This window comes from Mytilus edulis, chromosome 2 (assembly GCF_963676685.1).
Source record: "Mytilus edulis chromosome 2, xbMytEdul2.2, whole genome shotgun sequence".
Lineage (NCBI taxonomy): Eukaryota > Metazoa > Mollusca > Bivalvia > Mytilida > Mytilidae > Mytilus > Mytilus edulis.
In genome coordinates, this window is record NC_092345.1 from 80,979,810 (window position 1) to 81,000,300 (window position 20,491).

The 20,491-nt window shown below is 35.2% G+C and overlaps 1 protein-coding gene across 2 annotated transcripts in view; it reads right to left on the minus strand.

Moving 5' to 3' along the window:
• LOC139513097 (ATP-binding cassette sub-family A member 2-like) overlaps positions 1 to 20,491 on the minus strand; it is a 78,920-nt gene that overhangs the window by 28,004 nt on the left and 30,425 nt on the right. For both annotated transcript variants that reach the window (XM_071301272.1, XM_071301273.1), the window contains exons 11-25: positions 20,124 to 20,339; positions 19,348 to 19,483; positions 17,819 to 17,940; positions 15,987 to 16,115; positions 15,127 to 15,391; positions 12,795 to 12,970; positions 12,323 to 12,426; positions 5,384 to 5,498; positions 4,669 to 4,859; positions 4,229 to 4,379; positions 3,576 to 3,780; positions 2,904 to 3,080; positions 2,070 to 2,140; positions 1,621 to 1,730; positions 242 to 373 (exon numbers count right to left, since the gene is read on the minus strand). In XM_071301272.1, coding sequence (XP_071157373.1) covers positions 242 to 373; positions 1,621 to 1,730; positions 2,070 to 2,140; positions 2,904 to 3,080; positions 3,576 to 3,780; positions 4,229 to 4,379; positions 4,669 to 4,859; positions 5,384 to 5,498; positions 12,323 to 12,426; positions 12,795 to 12,970; positions 15,127 to 15,391; positions 15,987 to 16,115; positions 17,819 to 17,940; positions 19,348 to 19,483; positions 20,124 to 20,339 — 2,300 coding nt within the window. The remainder of the gene's footprint in view (positions 1 to 241; positions 374 to 1,620; positions 1,731 to 2,069; positions 2,141 to 2,903; positions 3,081 to 3,575; positions 3,781 to 4,228; positions 4,380 to 4,668; positions 4,860 to 5,383; positions 5,499 to 12,322; positions 12,427 to 12,794; positions 12,971 to 15,126; positions 15,392 to 15,986; positions 16,116 to 17,818; positions 17,941 to 19,347; positions 19,484 to 20,123; positions 20,340 to 20,491) is intronic.

A 20,491-nucleotide genomic window follows, 5' to 3' on the forward strand; every position in this document is an offset into this window, starting at 1 on the left:
TCGTATTGATTTGTTTTGAACAAAGTACTTCAACATATATGCTATCTCCCTGTAAAGTTTCATAGATCTGGGTTGAAAAACTGTTGGAAGAAATCAGCAAATAAATTAGGTACCTACTATTCCCTGCTTGCCCACCTAACTGCCAACATCCTAATATTGTATTTCCAATGCAGCCAAAAAGAACAAGTGATGATGCATGATGTATATTTTCTAGATGATATATATGATTTTTTTTACTTACTTATCAAATAAAACATTATGTTGTGGACACATTCCTAAACTCTGTCTAATTGTATCCATTTCTGTTCTGATATCACTGTCATAAACAAGAGCATAACCAGCTGTTGGGGGGAACATCCCTGTCAGAATAGACCTGGGAAAGACAGTTAGAGCTACTTATCTTCTATTGAAACAATTTTAAAATTGTAATAACACTTTTTTTTTAGTATCTACCAATATATGAAATATCATAACCAACTAACAATAGAAGAAGAATCTCTATATAAAGCAAACTAGATATCATTGAGATGGGAGCCATCTCTGTGGGCCCCGCTGTGAATAATGTGCATTAAAAAATTGTATCTTTACCATAGGACATGGGTTTGTCAACTGAAATCAAAGTTTTTGACCTTGACCTTTGACCTAGGAAGTTGTAAATAAATTATGACACACCCTTTGGTGTTGGTTTATAAACATGTCAAGTATAAACTTTGAAATGATAACGGTTCTCAAGATATAGAGCGGACACGATCTTTACCATAGGACATGGGGTTGTCAACTGAAACCAAAGTTTTTGACCTTGACCTTTGACCTAGGAAGTTGCACATAAATTATGACACACCCTTTGGTGTTGGTTTATATACATGTCAAGTATAAACTTTGAAATGATAACGGTTCTCAAGATATAGAGCGGACACAATCTTTACCATAGGACATGGGGTTGTCAACTGAAACCAAAGTTTTTGACCTTGAACTTTGCCCTAGGCAGTCGTTCATAAATTATGACACACCCTCTGGTGTTGGTTCATATACATGTCAAGTATAAACTTTGAAATCATAACGGTTCTCAAGATATAGAGCGGACACGATCTTCACCACAGGACACAGGGTTGTCAACTGAAACCAAAGTTTTTGACCTTGACCTTTGACCTAGGAAGTTTTACATACATCATGACACACCCTCTGGTGTTGGTTAAAATGGATGTCAAGTATAAACTTTGAAATCATAACGGTTTTTAAGATATAGAGCGGACACAAAGTTAAAGTGTTACGGACGGACGGACGGACAGACGGACGGACGGACGGACAGACAGACGGACGGACAGACGGACGGACGGACGGACAGACTGATCACTATAGGGCGACCCGCCTTAGTCGGCGGGGCCCTAATTAAAAAAGCATGTATCACAAAAAATATATGTTTGCTTAAAAAATTTAATAACCAGAATTCACCTAGCGATCTTTTATTGTTTCAACGTTATACTTTAAAAACATTAATTTTGCTCATTGAAAAAGGTTTATTGAAGATAAATTCAACAATGATAAAACTTTGTTATTCAAATACTACAAAGCATTTTTTTTTCTAGATATCAAAATAAATAGTAATTAATTCTTTCATACATTGTAGTTGTTTTTCCTGCTCCATTGTGTCCTAAAAATGATGTTATTTGTCCTTCATAAAAATTCAAGCTCAGATTCTTCACAGCTAATTTTTTTCCAGTCTTGTAGTACTGTAAAAGAAACAAGCAGTTTAAAAAATTAAAATAAAAACTACTGGAACCAATTTTAAATAGAGGATGCTTGTTAGTCCTCTATTATTCACATATCAGTTCATGTTTTGCCATTGGCATCAATTTCTATAAAACATTTATTTTTATTAAAATGTTACCAACTACTTTGATCAATGCTGATCATACATCTCTTAATCATATCATATTAGCTATTACATATAACAAATAAGATCAGACACTATCTATTACAAATAATCCTAAGTTTCAAGGATCTGGGTTGATCAAACAAAACAGGTACCCACTGTCCCCTGCTCAGCCATCACTGTATTGTCTAGTTACCTTAGACAGATTTTCTATCTGTACACCACACACTAAATGTTCTGGCTCATTTTCAAACTTTCTTTCATCATCTGAAATAAAATAAATACTCAAAGTTAAGGTTAAAAATCCATATAAGCATGCATACTACAATGAAATAGATGATTAGTTAAATAATTACCATGCCCTTCATCAAACATTACTGTGGATTCATTAATATTCGTTGGATACTAATTTTCATGGATTTCTCTAAATTTTTCTAAAGGAATGTATGCAGACTTTGCCAAAACCAAGAAATTTTAAATATCCACGAATATTCAAGTTTTCCTCAATCCACGGAAATTGGTACCCACAAAAACAAATGAATCCACAGTATTCAATATATGTACAAATCGGCACAGACCTACAGAATGCAACTTATGGTATTTACTAGGACTGTGTGTGATGTTAAGGTATTCAAAATAAATCTTTTTACTATTTCACTTCTTTTTTTAAAATAAATAGCAGATAAGATTTTTTTTAGGAAAGGAGTATTACTGTGGGTTCATTTTTTTTTATATCAATTTTCATTGATTGAGGAAACTTGCAATTTTAAGGATATTTGAATTCATGGTTTTGCCAATCTCTGTATTCAAAGCTTATAAAAAAATTGTAATTCATTGAACACTTAAATTTTTTAAAAATAGTAATAAATCTACAGCATATCTTTGATCTATTCGGATAAAAATCAGAATAAGACACAAGAAAGTCATAAATGAAAACCTCATTAATAGGTTTCATCCTTGAAATAGGGAAATTTTGTCTCAACAAAAATAGACAACTATATTTTAAGTACATCTGATTATAGGCACTTACCAGGACTTCTTGTAGCCATAGCACAAGCCTGATCTTCCTCTATGATAGATAAATAGGTAGGATCTTGCTTAAAACATTGCCTCCATGAGCAGTCAGTCTCTGTAGCCTTCATACTTCCACCAAACCAGTAGGTCTTAGTGAAGGCAAAATACCAAGGCTTAGGGAGACCGTATTGACCTAAAATCGAATATTACACATAATTATCAAAACATTGTTTGTTTTTTGTTAATTTTTTCAGAAAGAGGATTTGAAATATATTTTTGCATTCACATTGTGTATGTGCTGGGATCATATCAAGACTATATAAAAGAAGACTGTGGCCCCGGAACACAGACAGCCCTGTGAGTAAATATATACACTTATAAAGGGATATAACTCATGAATGATGAAAGTAAAACCAATTTTATTAGGATTTGATCTCTTTTTTAGGTTGTAATCAGCATTATGAATAAGTTTCATAACATTTAGTTCAGACAAAGTAAATGTAGTGTGGAAACAGAAAATTCAGCATTTTTTTCATTTATAAAGGAACATAACTATGTCCCCCCTCTCACCATTAGTTTAGTTTACCTGGATATACATTTTCATGTACCAGGCCAGTATTATGTAGATGAATCTTATGTATACTTATCAAAACTGTTCCTACCCCCTCTAACCTTTAGTTGAGCTTACCTGGATATACATTTTCTATGTACCAGGCCAGTATTGTGTAGATGAATGTATCTAGTATCATCATTAAGACAGATGTCAGTAAGCTGTACTGATCATTCTCCACAGGAGACAGGTGAATATTGTACCATTGAACACCTACTCCTTCCTCTTCATAAAAAGCAAAATATTTACCACTCAGACCAAACGCTGCTGTTGAAAACAGTGACTGGAATTATAAAAACAAGTTCCTGAACAGTGAAACTTTATCCATAGTTAAAAGAAGAATTCAAAATAATCTATCATTTAAAAGTTTCAACCAAATATTTATTACTAGTGTCCAAGCAGGATTTCTATTGCATCTTAAAGAAAACAGAGTGAGAGTTTCACAGTATACCTAAAACATACTATAACTTTATAACACGTTTTGAACCAGTAAAGGTATTACATAAATGTAAAACTTCAAGATGCTCAAAGCTGTGTCAATCTCTAAATATTTATTTTACAAGTGAACTTTCTAAATACCCATATAAGGTTGGAAACAAATGCTTCCAAAGAAGGCAAAGAATACATGTAAAGTCTGTGTATAAAGTGCATCTGTTACCACACATTTTATTTTCATGCCTATGTGTAGTGATTTGGCTTTTCTACAATGTATCAGTACTATTTAAACCTACCACAAAAGATTTGATCTCAGCTGATATTTCATCACCCGCTACATCTTCCTTGATGGCTACATACATGTATGGTACGTAAGTCAGGAAATATATTATTCCCGCACAAGCTGCTGCTACTTTGGCTTTCGAATAAAATGCACTAATCAAGAATCTGAAATAAAATAATTATTGTATTATATTATGTCATTTAGGGAAGAAGGGATGGTATACCGGTACGGCTTGACTAGGAATGTGTGATTGATCAGAGTAAATAAAGTGTTTGAAATAAATGACTTAATCTGCACTGAATTTTAGCAGCACTTTTAATCATTGATTACACTCCACATAGTTTGTGTTTTACTAAAGGGATTAATCTATAAATGTGCTGATAAAATAGTGTTACTATAAGGAATCTTAAAAATTCTATAGTCATAAGAATAAATAGAAATTATGATACTTACGAAAATGAAATTGTAGCTACAGCAAAGACTTCCAAGACAAGAAAAACAATAATTGGATTGCTATATGTTAAAACATGACCAAACTTTAACATGGCTGTCAAGGCTGCCATTGTAATGGAGAACTGTATAAATGTTGTTGTAAACCATGCACACCAATGGACTCCATTACTTAATCCCATCATTCTCATTACCTAAAAATTTATGTATACAAAATTATTTTTGCACAATGATTTTATGTATCAAACTCAACAAACTTCCCTTAACTTAACTACTTTATTCATAGAGATGCAAATATTTCTATCAAAATAATCATTTACGAAGAAAAAGGGATGTGGTGTATAAATCAGTAACACATAGACACAAAATGAAAGGCACCTAGAGGTCAACAAACAGTTTTCAACAACAAGTTAGTGTCTACACAATCTAAAAGTGAATAACTGATTCTGTAATCTGGAAACATTTGTATAATTCAGGTAGTATGGCATTCTTGTTATTGATTTAAATGAAATTTAAATTTAATTTAAAGCACACAGCATATTTTGTTGAAATTCATTTTTTACTTTTCTATGATTTTTCATTCATTAATCATTCTAGCCTTTGTGTTTATGCATTTCCTTGAGTAATTTACCTATCCTGTCTATATCCATGTAATTTGTTTTGCATCAAGAATAAATGAGGAAGTATTACCGATTGCACTAAATAACATTTATTTTACCTCTTTCAAGCGCTGTTCTTTTTCATACACAATGCTTTGAACTAACATGGAGACAGAATAAAGCCAGGAGATCGTTAAGCACAAAGGGACAACATGTTCTACCATAAAAACAAATCTGAAATCATAAATAATTAAGTGGTATACTTGTATAATGCTTTAAACTCTCAACTAGTAAATTTAGCATTCTTCTCATATGAGTTTAAGTTTCAGAAAAGACAAATTTCCAGTTCGATGCATTTCCGTCAAAAAATTTGGTTTTAGTGAACATCATTTGGGCGTTTAGGGGCATCATCACTTCCATTCCCATGTTAAGCGAGTGGTTTGAAAACTATGAAGCTATATTGCACAAATTATTTGGCAAATTGAATTATCATAATTGACAATCAGCACTGCTGTCATTAGGAAATTGTGATTAAGTACCTACAGAACAAACATTATTTCTAGTTTATCCTGCACAATGACAATCAATAAGACGCTTGATGAACATTAATTGTGCAGGGATACAGGCAATCCCCTCTATCTGGTAAAAAACATCATAAAGGCGCACATAATAGACAAGTTTTCTTCCAGTGAAGTAAAAACTAGAAAGTGGTCTATTGACATGTGCTTCCAATTCACAAACAAAAATAACTTCATTTAATCTATCCTGTCAATAAATCTAGTCTATGAAAGACCTTAAAATATTTCAGTTTTTTTATTACTTTGATTTAAAAGTTTAGATTTTCTCCTTGGTATCCTCTGTCTTTTTCTTCGGTACAGTTACTTGTCATATTTATAGTAGTAAGGAGGGAAACTGTCAGATGTATTGACCTGACTACCTCCTAAGTTTTTACTTGTCATATTTATAGCAGAAAAGGAATTGTCTGATGTATTTACTGGATTATCTCCCTTATATACTTTCTTGTCATATTTATAACAGGAGGAAGGGAATTGTCTGATGTATCTTTTCGATTACCTCCCCTGTACACTATCTTTTCATATTTATAACAGGAGAAATGGAATTGTCTGATGTATCTATTCGATTACCTCCCCTGTACACTATCTTTTCATATTTATAACAGGAGAAATTGTACATTTTTAAAGTAAAATGAGATTTTATTAAATAAATACTTACCATCATAAATTCTGAGTGCATCCATCTGCGCAAGTCTGACAGGCGGAAAACCCCAAAATAAAAATATCATCCAATGAGAAGAGGGATGACCAGTGCCCGTATAACCATGCCTTTATATCATCCATTTAATTTTCCAACATAAGCATGAAGCCATAGGAAAAAAAAAAACAGGTGATGAAGGGGAGGTTGGGAGGGACCTTTAATTTATGATGGTAAGTATTTATTTAATAAAATCTCATTTTACTTTAAAAATGTACAATTTTATGTCAATAAATACGTTACCATCATAAATTCTGAGTGAAATATAGAATCTAACACAAAGCTGAATCCCCTGAAACAGAAGATGCAGGAGGAAAAACAACTCTTTGTGCGGAAACTAAAGGTCCTAAGGAGTACAAACTCTGAGCTTGAGTAGCTAAAGACTGCAGATAATGAGAAATGAAAGAATTTTCAGTTCTCCAGAAACCTGCAGATAAGACTTCCTCTAAAGAAGCATTATTAAACAGGGCCCAGGAGGTAGAAATAGCTCTAACATCATGGGCTTTAATATGCATACTATTCAGAAGTTCTTCATTAGAAAAACTGTAAGCTAATTGAATAGTTTTACAGATCCAAGATGAAATGGTTTTAACAGACAAATCTTGTTTCCTTTGTTAATAGGAATAAATAACCTGGAATTTGAGGAGGTGCGGAGACTTTGAGTTCTCTGAAGATATAAAAGTAAGACTCGGATAGGACAGAGTACTTTAGAACTTGAATCAACAGGAAGGGCTGGAATCACTATCGGTTCTGAACCTCTACCAGGAATTTGATTTTTGGCTAAAAAAGCTGGATCCGTTAATAGGGTAACAGATGACTTATCCCTATTAAAACGAAGGCAGTAGTCAGCAGTGGAAAAAGCATGAATTTCACTTCTTCTACCAGAAGCTAAGGCAAGAAGGAAACAACACTTATACGACAAAAACTTGATTTCAACCTTTTCCGCAGGTTCAAAAGGATGGTTTTTTAAAGCTGATAAAACAAGACTCAAATTCCAAGACGGGATTAAAACTCTCTGTCTAGGGCGTTCAAGAGTGAAATTCTTAACTAAAAGAGAAATGAATTCATCATTACCAAAGTCTGGACCTCCAGACAGTAGAATCGTCCTAGAAATAGCTGATCTATAGCCTTTAATAGTAGAGGGAGATAATCCTTTCTCTTCAAAAAGGTGGATCAGATTTGCTAGTTGTTGTACAGAAATTTGGAAAGGATCAATTTCCTTCCCACTACACCAACTACTGAAGATAGTCCACTTGGCATCATAGACGATGTTAGTGGAATCTCTGACTGCCCTGGAGAGATGTCTGGCTGCGCATTCAGAAAAACCTCTCTCCTTGAAGCTATCCCTGAGAGAAGCCATGCGAACAGATGTAGCTTCTCTGGATTGGGATGAAGTATCTTGCCCTTGAACTGGGACAAAAGATTGTGTCGTACTGGTAGAACCAGTGGACGAGCACAGGATAGATGAAGAAGATCTGGAAACCAGGCTTGTTTGGGCCAAGCTGGAGCAATAAGAATGATCAACCCTTGCTCTGCTGAGATCTTCCGAAGAACTTGTGACAGAAATCTGAACGGTGGGAAAGCGTAAGCGAACATCCCGTCCCAAGGAACACTCATGCAGTCCACTGCGTAAGCTTTCGGATCTGGTACAGGAGACATGAACACTTGAATTTTGTAATTGAGGCTCGTTGCAAACAGGTCTACATGGGGAGACCCCCACTGAAGTGTTATTGCCTGAAATACTGATTGTAGAAGTTCCCACTCTGTATTGACTGGAGTAAGTGTTCTTGACAGAGCATTTGCTAACACATTGAGTTTCCCTGGGACATGACGAACTACAATCTGTAGATGAAGTTGATTGCAAAGAAGAAGGATTTCTCTTGCTAAAAGATACAGCTCGTAACAATGAGTTCCCCCTTGGTTGCGCAAATAAGCCACCACAGCGGTGTTGTCCATTGCTAGAACCAGAGATTTGTTCTGCAGTAGGGACTGAAAATGAGACAGGGCAAGAAGCACTGCCTTCATTTCTAGTATGTTGATGTGTTCCTTCAAAAGATCTGGAGTCCACACTCCTGACACTGAAAGACCTTCCAGATAAGCTCCCCAACCGAGGTTGGAGGCATCTGTGAACAGAGTCTGATTTGGGACTGGAGAGGACAGAAGTTGGCCTCTCAAAACGTTTGCTTGAGAAGTCCACCAAACCAAATGAGGACACAATTCCTGATGAATGATTGGAACTGGAAACTCCCAATTCTGTGTAGCTGGGAGCCAATGTTGGTGTAGATAAAATTGAAGAGGTCGAATGTGAAGTGGAACAACATCGGCTAGAGAATTCAAGAGACCTAGCAGTTGTGAAAACTGGCGAGCAGTGACTGTTTTTTGAGATAGAAACAGATGAATTTTTGAACAAAGATTCTGAAACTTTTCCTGAGGAGGTCGAACTATGCACTGATGAGTAAGGTAATGTTCGCCTAGGAAAATAAAGTCCTGAGACGGAATGAGGTCCGACTTGTTCCAAGAAATGAGAAACCCCAGAGAGAGCAGCAATCTGATGACTACATCTGTATTGAGATAGAGTTTCTCGGGAGAAAGTTCCTTGATCAGTGAGTCGTCCAGGTAAGAATGAATCTGAATAGCCTGTGAATGAAGGTGAGCAATTGCTACCTGCATAAGTTTGGTGAAAGCTAGTGGTGCAGTTGACAGACCAAAAGGGAGAGCCCTGAACTGGTAAACCCTTTTGTTCCAAACAAACCGAAGGAATTTGCGGTATGAATGGCAAACTGGGACATGAAAATAAGCGTCCGTCAGGTCCAGGGATGTTGTCCACATACCTGGAAGAATAGAAGCTCTTATTGAACGATTGGTCTCCATTTAGAAATGGGGAATAATCATATAAGAGTTGAGGATAGACAAATCGATGACCGGTCTCATTCCTCCGGTCTTCTTCGATACAAGGAAGAGACGAGAATAGAAACCTGGATCTATTGAAGATACAGGGACTTCCTCCACTGCCCTCTTTGTCAAAAGAGTCTCTACTTCTGTTGACAGAAGAAGAAATTTCTGTGGATCTTGAGTATTGGACAGTGGGATAGGAACAGGTGAAAGAGGTGGTTGTTCTTTGAATTGAAGAGTCAATCCCTCTCAGATTACTGACAGAACCCAACAATCTGAGGTAATACTTATCCATTTTTTTAGAAAATGAGTTAACCTCCCCCCTACTGGTAATTGAGAAAGAGGAGTTTTGTAGTACATCTCTGGATTGGGTTCTGACAGTAACGTACGAGGGGGCAACTTCCTAGGAAGAGGGGTTGGCCCTCTTGCCACCTCTCTTAAAACTGTTAGGTTTAGACCTAGGGATTGAAGATTTCTTAGGTTTATTACCTCCATCATTAGTGATTTTCCTCCTCTTCTCCTGAGAATTATAAGATGAGCCTCCAGCAGAAGAATAACTACCTCGCTTAGAATTATTTCCCGAAACAGATACATTTACCTTCACTGGGACTGGAGTTTGATTGAGATGTTTCTGTACCTCATCAAGTGGTAACCCAAATATCTTCTCATCCAAAGGAGACTTGATTAAAGCATCCTTAAGATTATCTGACACCTTTGCCTTCTCCAAAATTTCAGATCTTTTGGATAAGGTGCAGTTGGCGATGGAACCCATAATCAGCAATTGGGAGGCACCCAAAGCCTTGTCTACCTGTAATAGGAAAGGTTTGACCTCTGGTGGAAGAGAAGAGTCTTTAAGAACTGGGGCAACTGCTGATAAGAAATGTTCAGCAGTGCCTAGAACATGAGAAGCGTTTCTAAGAAGATTCTCTGTTTTAGACCAAACAGACTGAGTAAGACGCAGTCCATCGGCGGGTTTAGAAGAAATAGTAGATGATAACACTTTGTCACATTTGGGTACTAGTTTGCCCAAAGTAGAGTCAAAAATTTCATAATCCTTAGAGCGGAACTGCTCAGAGAATGAGGCCAGACCGAAACCACTAACCTGGGAAAATTGGGACTCATTAGACACAATCCCATCATTAATGATCTGCAAAGAGTTGGACATATGATTAGACTGTGGAAAACTACTATGAGATTTATTATCATCTACAGGCAGACCACATGAAGCCTCAAAAGTGGAGGTTAGTTTCTTGGGTCTGGGAGGTGACTGAAAAGGCACCTTGTTGACATCTCTCATGATAGTATAGACAGAATCTCTGAGATCCTTCAAGGAGGAAGGGGCATCTTCAGTCTCTGGTTCTTTACCAGAATTGGTAGAAGACTGACCAATTACAGATGAAGATAAAGACACAGGAACAGAAGGTTGCGAAACAATCTGAGAAACCTGAACTGAGTTGTCATCTTCATCCGAAGTAAACCCTTCTTCTTGGCTGCCTGGGGCAACTGAAAAACGTTCCTCCTCATCACTGTCTTCCAGGTCACTTCCAATGTCATGATCTGGACGGAGTGAAATCACTGGAGAACTTGACTTATTGGCAATGTTCTCTAGTGTACACAGGCGATTGGAGAAGGAAGTCAATTCCGAAGAAATAGATTGACGAAAATCATCCAAAATACTCTTGAACCCATCTAAGGAGGGGCCAGAGTTAGTTACCTGATTAGACTGATGCCCAACAGAAGAGGTAGGCAGAGCAGCAGGTACAGATATACTACTACCCCTACTAGACACTGCTACAGGAGGAGCAGGAACTGACAGATTAGGAGTAGTACTCTGTGGAACAATAACTGGTGTTGGTCCACAATAAGGCCAGAAACCTGGAAAGGGCAGACTAGGAAAAACCTGATTAGGAAAACCTTGACCAGGAAACCCTTGACCATGAAAACCCTGACCAGAAAAGCCTGAATAAGGATAACCCTGAGACCAAGGAGGTCTAGACCATGACATGGCATTACTAGCCGAAGCCGGTAAAGTTAAGCCACAATAGGACGCTGGTGCTCTAGAACCAGGTAAGTTCAAACCCATAGAGATACCAGGGTAAGATGAAATGGACCCTGTGGTGTCAACTGGCCTAGAAAATGTGTGTGTAACCGTAGCAGTGGTAGGGACACCTCCATCATAACCGACAGAACCTGCATGCAGGGTCTGTTGACCGGTCTTAGTAGTCACCGAAGTAAAAACGTCGGTTAGTTGACTACTAATAGGAGGGGTTCCCTGCCCTACCGCTGTTACGGTCACAGGAAAGGGTAATGAACCGTCTAAGAAAACATCATTACCTGTAATGGCCTCGTAAGGACTGGGAGCATTAAACTCCATAATTAAATAAGTATGAAGTTAAACACTTATAACAACAATATAATAACAAAAAATGTCAAATAAATAATGGTATGGGGATACCTACGATATTCAATATAGAAAAAACAAAAAACTTCAGTCTTCTCTGTAAGTTATGTACTAATACAAAAAATACGTGTGTCTTGATGCGCAGGCGGAAATTAAATGGATGATATAAAGGCATGGTTATACGGGCACTGGTCATCCCTCTTCTCATTGGATGATATTTTTATTTTGGGGTTTTCCGCCTGTCAGACTTGCGCAGATGGATGCATTCAGAATTTATGATGGTAACGTATTTATTGACATAAAATGGAATTGTCTGATGTATCTATTCGATTACCTCCCCTGTACACTATCTTTTCATATTTATAACAGGAGAAATGGAATTGTCTGATGTATCTATTCGATTACCTCCCCTGTACACTATCTTTTCATATTTATAACAGGAAAAAGGGAATTGTCTGATGTATGTATTCGATTATCTTCCCTATTTACTTACTTATCATATTTATAACAGGAGAAAGGGAATTGTCTGATGTATCCACCAGGTTCAATAACATCTCTTCCAGTCTGGACATCAATAATAGCTCTCTCAATAATATCCTATCAATATAAAAGTAATTTGTTAATACTCTTGTATTTTAATGCTACACATTACAAATAAGAGAGTAAGCGAAGGGTACATATAATGAAGTAATCGAATGATAAAACCTTGGTAATTTCCTTTAAGGAAGGCAATTCAGACTTTTGTTCTATCATTCATTTATACTTCAGAAATGTTTACATTGGCCAAAGATACCTTTTTACTTTTAGATTGACATATAGTAAATTCATTTGAAGACTTTTAAATGTCTTCTTTTCTATTTAATGATGGATTGATGTCCCTTTAACATTTATATCATATATCCTTTCAATTATACTAAATTATCAGTGTATTTGATCAGTTAAAGACTATATATTTATATATATACCTGTATCCACACAAATCCAAAATGGTAGTATTGATATGTCCATGGACCTGGTCCAGGAAACCAATATCTATTGCGGACAAACTTTGTTGTAGGTGTAAAAGAAGTATTTTGTCGTATTTTGTATGTCACATGGGCAGGTAGCTCTCCTGTCTTAGGCATATTTTCAAATATAACACCTGGAAAACATGTATTACATACTAACACCAAGTTTCAAAATTATTTCATCCAATGTACAGATTTAATTTATGAATTCAGCTATTTTCCATTCTAAACTTAGCTTATGCTTAATAACCTTTGCTAATAATTTTATTTTTAAAGCTATATTCCTTATTTAAGGATACAAAATTCCTATATCTGTTGTGGGATCAACATGAGATTCTCATATCAAGCAAACGTTTGGGGTCTTGAGAAGGGTACTGGACTGATAAAAGATATAATAAACCAACTTGATGCCTTGTTCACATGTACATTTAATTCGAATTGAATTTGAATGCAAACCGAATTCGCTAATCGCATTTCAAACTCTACTTTTTTAATTCGAATTGATTCAAATTTGCTCATTCGAATTTTCCTCAGTTAACGTCATTAGGACAGTAAAGCTGATTTGACGCGCATTGCAATTCGAATTAGAATTGACATTAGGACGTAAAATGTTTCAAATGCGAATTTAACTTATTCGAAATTAGTAAATGCGAATCGAATTTGAATTACGTGTGAACTCTGCATCAAGTTCTTAATTCATACCTGTCAACTCACCCGTTTTTTGCGGGTGACACCCGTTATTTTCACCTCTCACCCGGGAGTTTTTCTTTACCCGGCGGGTCCCGGGAATTTCTAACATTACCCGTTTCACCCGGATTTCTGACCGGAATTGTTTCCGGTATTTAGAAGTAATACGACCTTCGGTTTTATCGGTCTTTTTCAATGTAACCAAAAGTCAAAATGTAGGACTGTTTACCTGAGCTATGTAACGATATGAAGAGACAACACAGCTACAAGATGAGTTCAGTGACTATCAGTTGACCCCATTAGATGAACTTCCACTTTGCACTTCCCCTGAAACTGACATTGGTACATTTTGGGGAGAAATGTCCAAGTTGCATGACATTTTTATTAACAAGCCAAGATTTTTTGTTTTGTCAAAACTTGCTAAAACATTACTGGTTTTGCCAAACAGCAATGCAGACAGTGAGAGGGCATTTTCTTTAGTAAAGAAAATAGCTACAGAGTTTAGGGCTGATCTTAATAAGGATACACTGTGTGCTCTTCTTTCTTGTAAAATGAATACACATTTGCATTGCTATGAACTGAAACCAAGTGCAGTTCTTTTAAAGAATGCCAAGTCTGCTACTATGGAATATAACAATAGTCTGAAATAAACTTGTATACATGTTCTAACTGTTTCATATACATATTGACTATATAAATTATATGTAAACATATTTTTGTTCTTCAATTGAGCCCGCAAAATGTCATACGCGTTATGACCTGAGATTTTTTTTCTCAATGCAGGTCATGACCTGACTTTTCATTTTCAGAGGTTGACAGGTATGTCTTAATTATGCATGAGTTGGGCCAGGTTGACCTGACTTTTCATTTTCAGAGGTTGACAGGTATGTCTTAATTATGCATGAGTTGGGCCAGGTTGACCTGAGGACAATCTGCTAAATTACATCATTGATTATCAACTCTGACAGATACATAAATACAAAAGCAATGTGACATTGAAAATGTACAGGAAAATGCATGAATGTGAAAGTCTACTATACAGGAAAGTAGATGTAAATATTGTTTAAATTCATTTAAGAGTCTTCCAAAGCAGATTTAAGTTAATCTTTATTTAAAAGTATTGGTGTTGTCAGAAGATGTTCATTAAATGCATTTGTGACAAAGAAAGGAACATATATTACAATTGCTCAAGTTTTTTACACGGTTAACCCAGTTTTGAAAAATGCTGATTATAAATGTTTCAAAAGTCTTATAACTGCATATGAGTAGAACTAATGTACAACTTATTCTTAAGAGTTCTCTAACTAAACACCACAATACCCTTCTTTCATTTATGCATTTCTGAGTATTTTTGTTTTCTTGTAAACAACAAGCTCTATAGTAAAATCTGGCTTATTATAATTTGCAATTAGGTATTTTGTTGTTTTTAACAGAGTTGTAACATTTCAGGATATCAATTTTTATATCAAGTCAGATGTGGACCTCCCCATTGTTTTGAACAATAACTCAGTTATACCTGCATTCAACAAATTTCTGTTTGCTTGGTTTAATTTTTTTTTCAAAAATCTTTTTTTGTTCTGACACATTTTTCAGAAAATCTTACCTGCTACTGTTGTGACATTTTCATGATAAGCTTTGGTTAAAAAGTAGTTTACTAAATCTTCTTCTGAAGCAAAACCACGGAAAACATCCAAAGTAAAATTTGATATTAGTGACAGCCAGCTGCATGCTGCATTATCAATGGAGTCTAATTGATGAAGAAAGTGGCTTATATCTGGTACTTTTCTTTGTAAAAACTTGGTCATCAGTGGGGAAGATTTAATATAACTTGGAATCAGTCCATGTGTATTATTGATTTCTTGTTGCATCTGAAAAATATAAAAAATAAGTTTAAAAGTTATTTTATTGTATTACATTTAGAAAAAAAGAATGTGTCCAAAGAAAACAGATGCCCCACTCGCATTATCATTTTCCATGCTCAATGGACCGTGAAATTGGGTAAAAAATCTAATTTGGCATTAAAAGTAGAAAAATCATACAAAAGGGAACATGTGTACTAAGTTTCAAGTTGATTGGACTTTTACTTCATCAAAAACTACCTTGACCAAAAATTCTAACCTGAAGCGGGACGAACGGATGGACGGACGCACAGACCAGAAAACATAATGCCCCTCTACTATTGTAGGTGGGGCATAAAAACCAATCAAGCAGTTCTAATTTGTCATAAAATTACACATTGTAAAAAACCTACACATTGAATTACATGCAATCAATTAGTTTATTAATCTTTAAAATAAAATGTGAATTACTTATAACATGTATAATGCTTTTGTGTTGCCACCATTTCATTACCTTTAACATACTTCAATTGTGCCATTCATGTTATGCAAACTTTATTTCTTCCAAGTTGTATGTGTAATAATCTTGTATTTTTATGGACTATTGCTTGTATAAATGACTCACTTGTCTTATAGATATCAGATTATGTTCTGTTTTATTTTCCAGTAAGTAAGCTCTGAGTTCTGCTGAAACATTCTGCCATCTTCTGGCATATATATTAACTTCCTGAATCAACTGGAATGTTTGATTAGCCTAGAAAATTAAAAAACAACAACAACTAGTTAGTATTTGTCCATATAAGTATCAATTCTGTTAGAAATTCATGAAAAAATAAACACAAAATTACTGCCATATCATATAGTTTTAAAATATTTTTAAAAGCTAACTGGTATAATTCTTCATATAGGATTCATGATCAGAAATACATAGGATACAAAAGCCACTGGCCTTGTTTAGTCTTGTATGTTTTTATTTTAGTTCATTTGTATGCTTTGGAGTTTAGTGAGTCGTCCATTTTCACTGAACTAGTCAACATTTTTTGTTTAGGGGCCAGCTGAATCCTGCCTCTGGGTGAAGGATTGTCTTGCTGTGTTGAAGGTCCATTGGTGACAATGGGATGTGTTCTGATCTTTGGACTGTAGATAACAACTATCATATTCCTGACTTGGTAAGGTATTTAAAGGAAAATAGTGGTTGAACCTGGTTTTATGGCTAGACAAACCTACCACTTATAAGGCAATGTTAAAACAACAATATCTCTTATTAAGCAAATTTTTGTTTTTTAATTAATATCTTTTTATTTGCCCATGAACATAATAAAAAATTATACACACTTCATGCACAAAAAACATAATATATAAGATATACAACATCTAAATAGATGGACACTGCTGAAAAAGTTTGGTTTATTGCAGAATATGATTACAATAAAAGGCTGTTTGGATATAGAATATATATGTCTGTTGTTTATCTTTGCTTTTAAGACAAATATAAGTTTAGATTCTTACATACCAAGTGATTGTAAATGTACAGTTAAGATTCCTACCTTTGTAATAATGGTATCTGCAGCTGTATTATTTGGAGCATACATTACTTTAGATACCAAGTGATAGTAAATGTACAGTTAAGATTCCTACCTTTGTAATAATGGTATCTGCAGCTGTATTATTTGGAGCATACATTACTTTATATACCAAGTGATTGTAAATGTACAGTTAAGATTCCTACCTTTGTAATAATGGTATCTGCAGCTGTATTATTTGGAGCATACAGTACTTTAGATACCAAGTGATGGTAAATGTACAGTTAAGATTCCTACCTTTGTAATAATGGTATCTGCAGCTGTATTATTTGGAGCATACAGTACTTTAGATACCAAGTGATAGTAAATGTACAGTTAAGATTCCTACCTTTGTAATAATGGTATCTGCAGCTGTATTATTTGGAGCATACATTACTTTAGATACCAAGTGATAGTAAATGTACAGTTAAGATTCCTACCTTTGTAGTAATGGTATCTGAAGCTGTATTATTTGGAGCATACATTACTTTAGATACCAAGTGATAGTAAATGTACAGTTAAGATTCCTACCTTTGTAATAATGGTATCTGAAGCTGTATTATTTGGAGCATACATTACTTTAGATACCAAGTGATAGTAAATGTACAGTTAAGATTCCTACCTTTGTAATAACGGTATCTGCAGCTGTATTATTTGGAGCATACAGTACTTTAGATACCAAGTGATGGTAAATGTACAGTAAAGATTCCTACCTTTGTAATAATGGTATCTACAGCTGTATTGTTTGGAGCATACTGTACTTTAGATACCAAGTGATGGTAAATGTACAGTTAAGATTCCTACCTTTGTAATAATGGTATCTACAGCTGTATTGTTTGGAGCATACAGTACTTTAGATACCAAGTGATGGTAAATGTACAGTTAAGATTCCTACCTTTGTAATAATGGTATCTGCAGCTGTATTATTTGGAGCATACAGTACTTTAGGATTACTGAACAGTACATGAACTAGGATCTTCAAATGATTCTGTTGTGCTGAAGACGCATCTAGATCACCTGCATGGAGAAATTATAGTTATTCAAGCACTTGATGGGTTCATTGCCATTACTTAACATAGTTGTCATTTTTTGCTGTAAAACATATTGGTTTTTTGTTCATTATTTTGTACATAAATTAGGCCGCTATTTTTTCTTGTCTGAACTATTGTACATTTTTCATTTTAAGACCTTTTTAAATAGCTGACTGTTTGGTATGTGTTTTGCTCAAAGTTGAAGGTCATACAGTGACCTGTAGTTGTTAGTTTATGTGTCATTTGGTCTCTTGTGGAGAGTTGTGTCATTGGCAATCAAACCACATCTTCTCTTTCAGTCATTCAGTCTCTTGTAGAGAGTTGTGTCATTGGCAATCAAGCCACATCTTCTCTTTCAGTCATTTGGTCTCTTGTAGAGAGTTGTGTCATTGGCAATCAAACCACATCTTCTCTTTCAGTCATTTGGTCTCTTGTAGAGAGTTGTGTCATTGGCAATCAAACCACATCTTCTCTTTCAGTCATTTGGTCTCTTGTAGAGAGTTGTGTCATTGGCAATCAAACCACATCTTCTCTTTCAGTCATTTGGTCTCTTGTAGAGAGTTGTGTCATTGGCAATCAAGCCACGTCTTCTCTTTCAGTCATTTGGTCTCTTGTAGAGAGTTGTGTCATTGGCAATCAAGCCACATCTTCTCTTTCAGTCATTTGGTCTCTTGTGGAGAGTTGTGTCATTGGCAATCAAACCACATCTTCTCTTTCAGTCATTTGGTCTCTTGTAGAGAGTTGTGTCATTGGCAATCAAGCCACATCTATTCTTTCAGTCATTTCGTCTCTTGTAGAGAGTTGTGTCATTGGCAATCAAGCCACATCTTCTCTTTCAGTCATTTGGTCTCTTGTAGAGAGTTGTGTCATTGGCAATCAAGCCACATCTTCTCTTTCAGTCATTTGGTCTCTTGTAGAGAGTTGTGTCATTGGCAATCAAGCCACATCTTCTCTTTCAGTCATTTGGTCTCTTGTAGAGAGTTGTGTCATTGGCAATCAAGCCACATCTTCTCTTTCAGTCATTTCGTCTCTTGTGGAGAGTTGTGTCATTGGCAATCAAACCCCATCTACACTTTTAGATAGACATTTTATTATTTTTTTAAAGTTTAAATAACATTAATATGGACGGACAGACAGACCCCCAGTATTTTATGTCCCCTGCAATGAGTAATGGGGGGGACAAAAAAATAGAAAATGCATTAGTGAGACAACATATTATCAACACTGTCAACTCAAATAAAATGCATCAGGTCAACTAATATGTAGTTTTTTTTATATAGTAAACTCACAAATACACCTATATAGCATAACTTTCTCCTTTATAACACTTTAAAGGTCTACATTAAAATAATGTTTAAGAACTGTAAAGTAAAATGTATTAAACAAGACTTACTGAGATCAAAATGTTGAATTCCTCCTCCTTTTGATGATTTCTTGGCTGGATTTATGTGAGCATGTGTTTCTTTTCCACATATTGTTTTCTGCACTACATTCCATAAATGTAACATTCCATACATCTTAGTTTTTGTCTATAAAATAAACATTTCATTTTATAACAAAGTCATTTACTTCTATTGTGATGGAGTATTGTTCCTTTTTTTCTGTTGTTTATTAAGTTTCTTTAACATTGTACAACCTAAGCAATGTCACCATCCTTACTTATCTTTGTATTCTCATTTATGTTTTAACGTCCCTGTCATAAGTATTTATAAAATATTGAGGAAAATTATGCCCCAAAGTTTTCCCCTATATTGTTTACTAATATCAATGATCTTGTGGGAGGTTTTTGCTTAGCTGTCTAATTCAAAGGATACATTGTGTGATTTCATTGTCATTTCAGGTGGTAACAAGAACAAATTTCCTAGAAATTTTAAAAAGTAAGAGCACAAGGAAACATTCTATGGTCTTGGAATATTCTACTCTGTAAAATCAGGACTTGAAAAATAATAAGACTGACATTTTAGTACTGTTAATTCAAAAATTGCATTAATTGTGATTTTTTAAGAATGGGCAAAAATTTGCGATTAATTATTGTGATTTCAGGGATATATGCCTCAGATATCAGCCTAATCAATATGTATGTTCTTATTCTTGCGATACCCACCCAGTTGTAATATTTGCATTAATAAAAACCTCACAATAATTTACAGTAATTCAATCAGTATTTACCGGATCATTATTGCCTGTATGACCTCCATTGCCATCCTCATGTGAATCATCTTTTTTACTATCCCCACCAGTAGGTGGCCTCCCTGTTGTTGACCCATTCATAGCGGGTGTTGTAGCTGAAGTACTGTTACCATCTATACAAGCATCTTGTGGAAGATAATCAGCTAAGTATGCCATTTCTGTCAACGTCACTTCAAATTCATAAAACTTTTGAAGCTGAAATAAAAGCTTTATCATTATAACTAGAGCTTTGAGGGCTTTTACTTTCACCTAGGATCCCATGTTTTTTAAGTTTCATATTGGGAACGGTACAAGTCTTAGTCTAGAATTCATTTGACTAATAACTTTGTGAAAAATAATGATTCAGA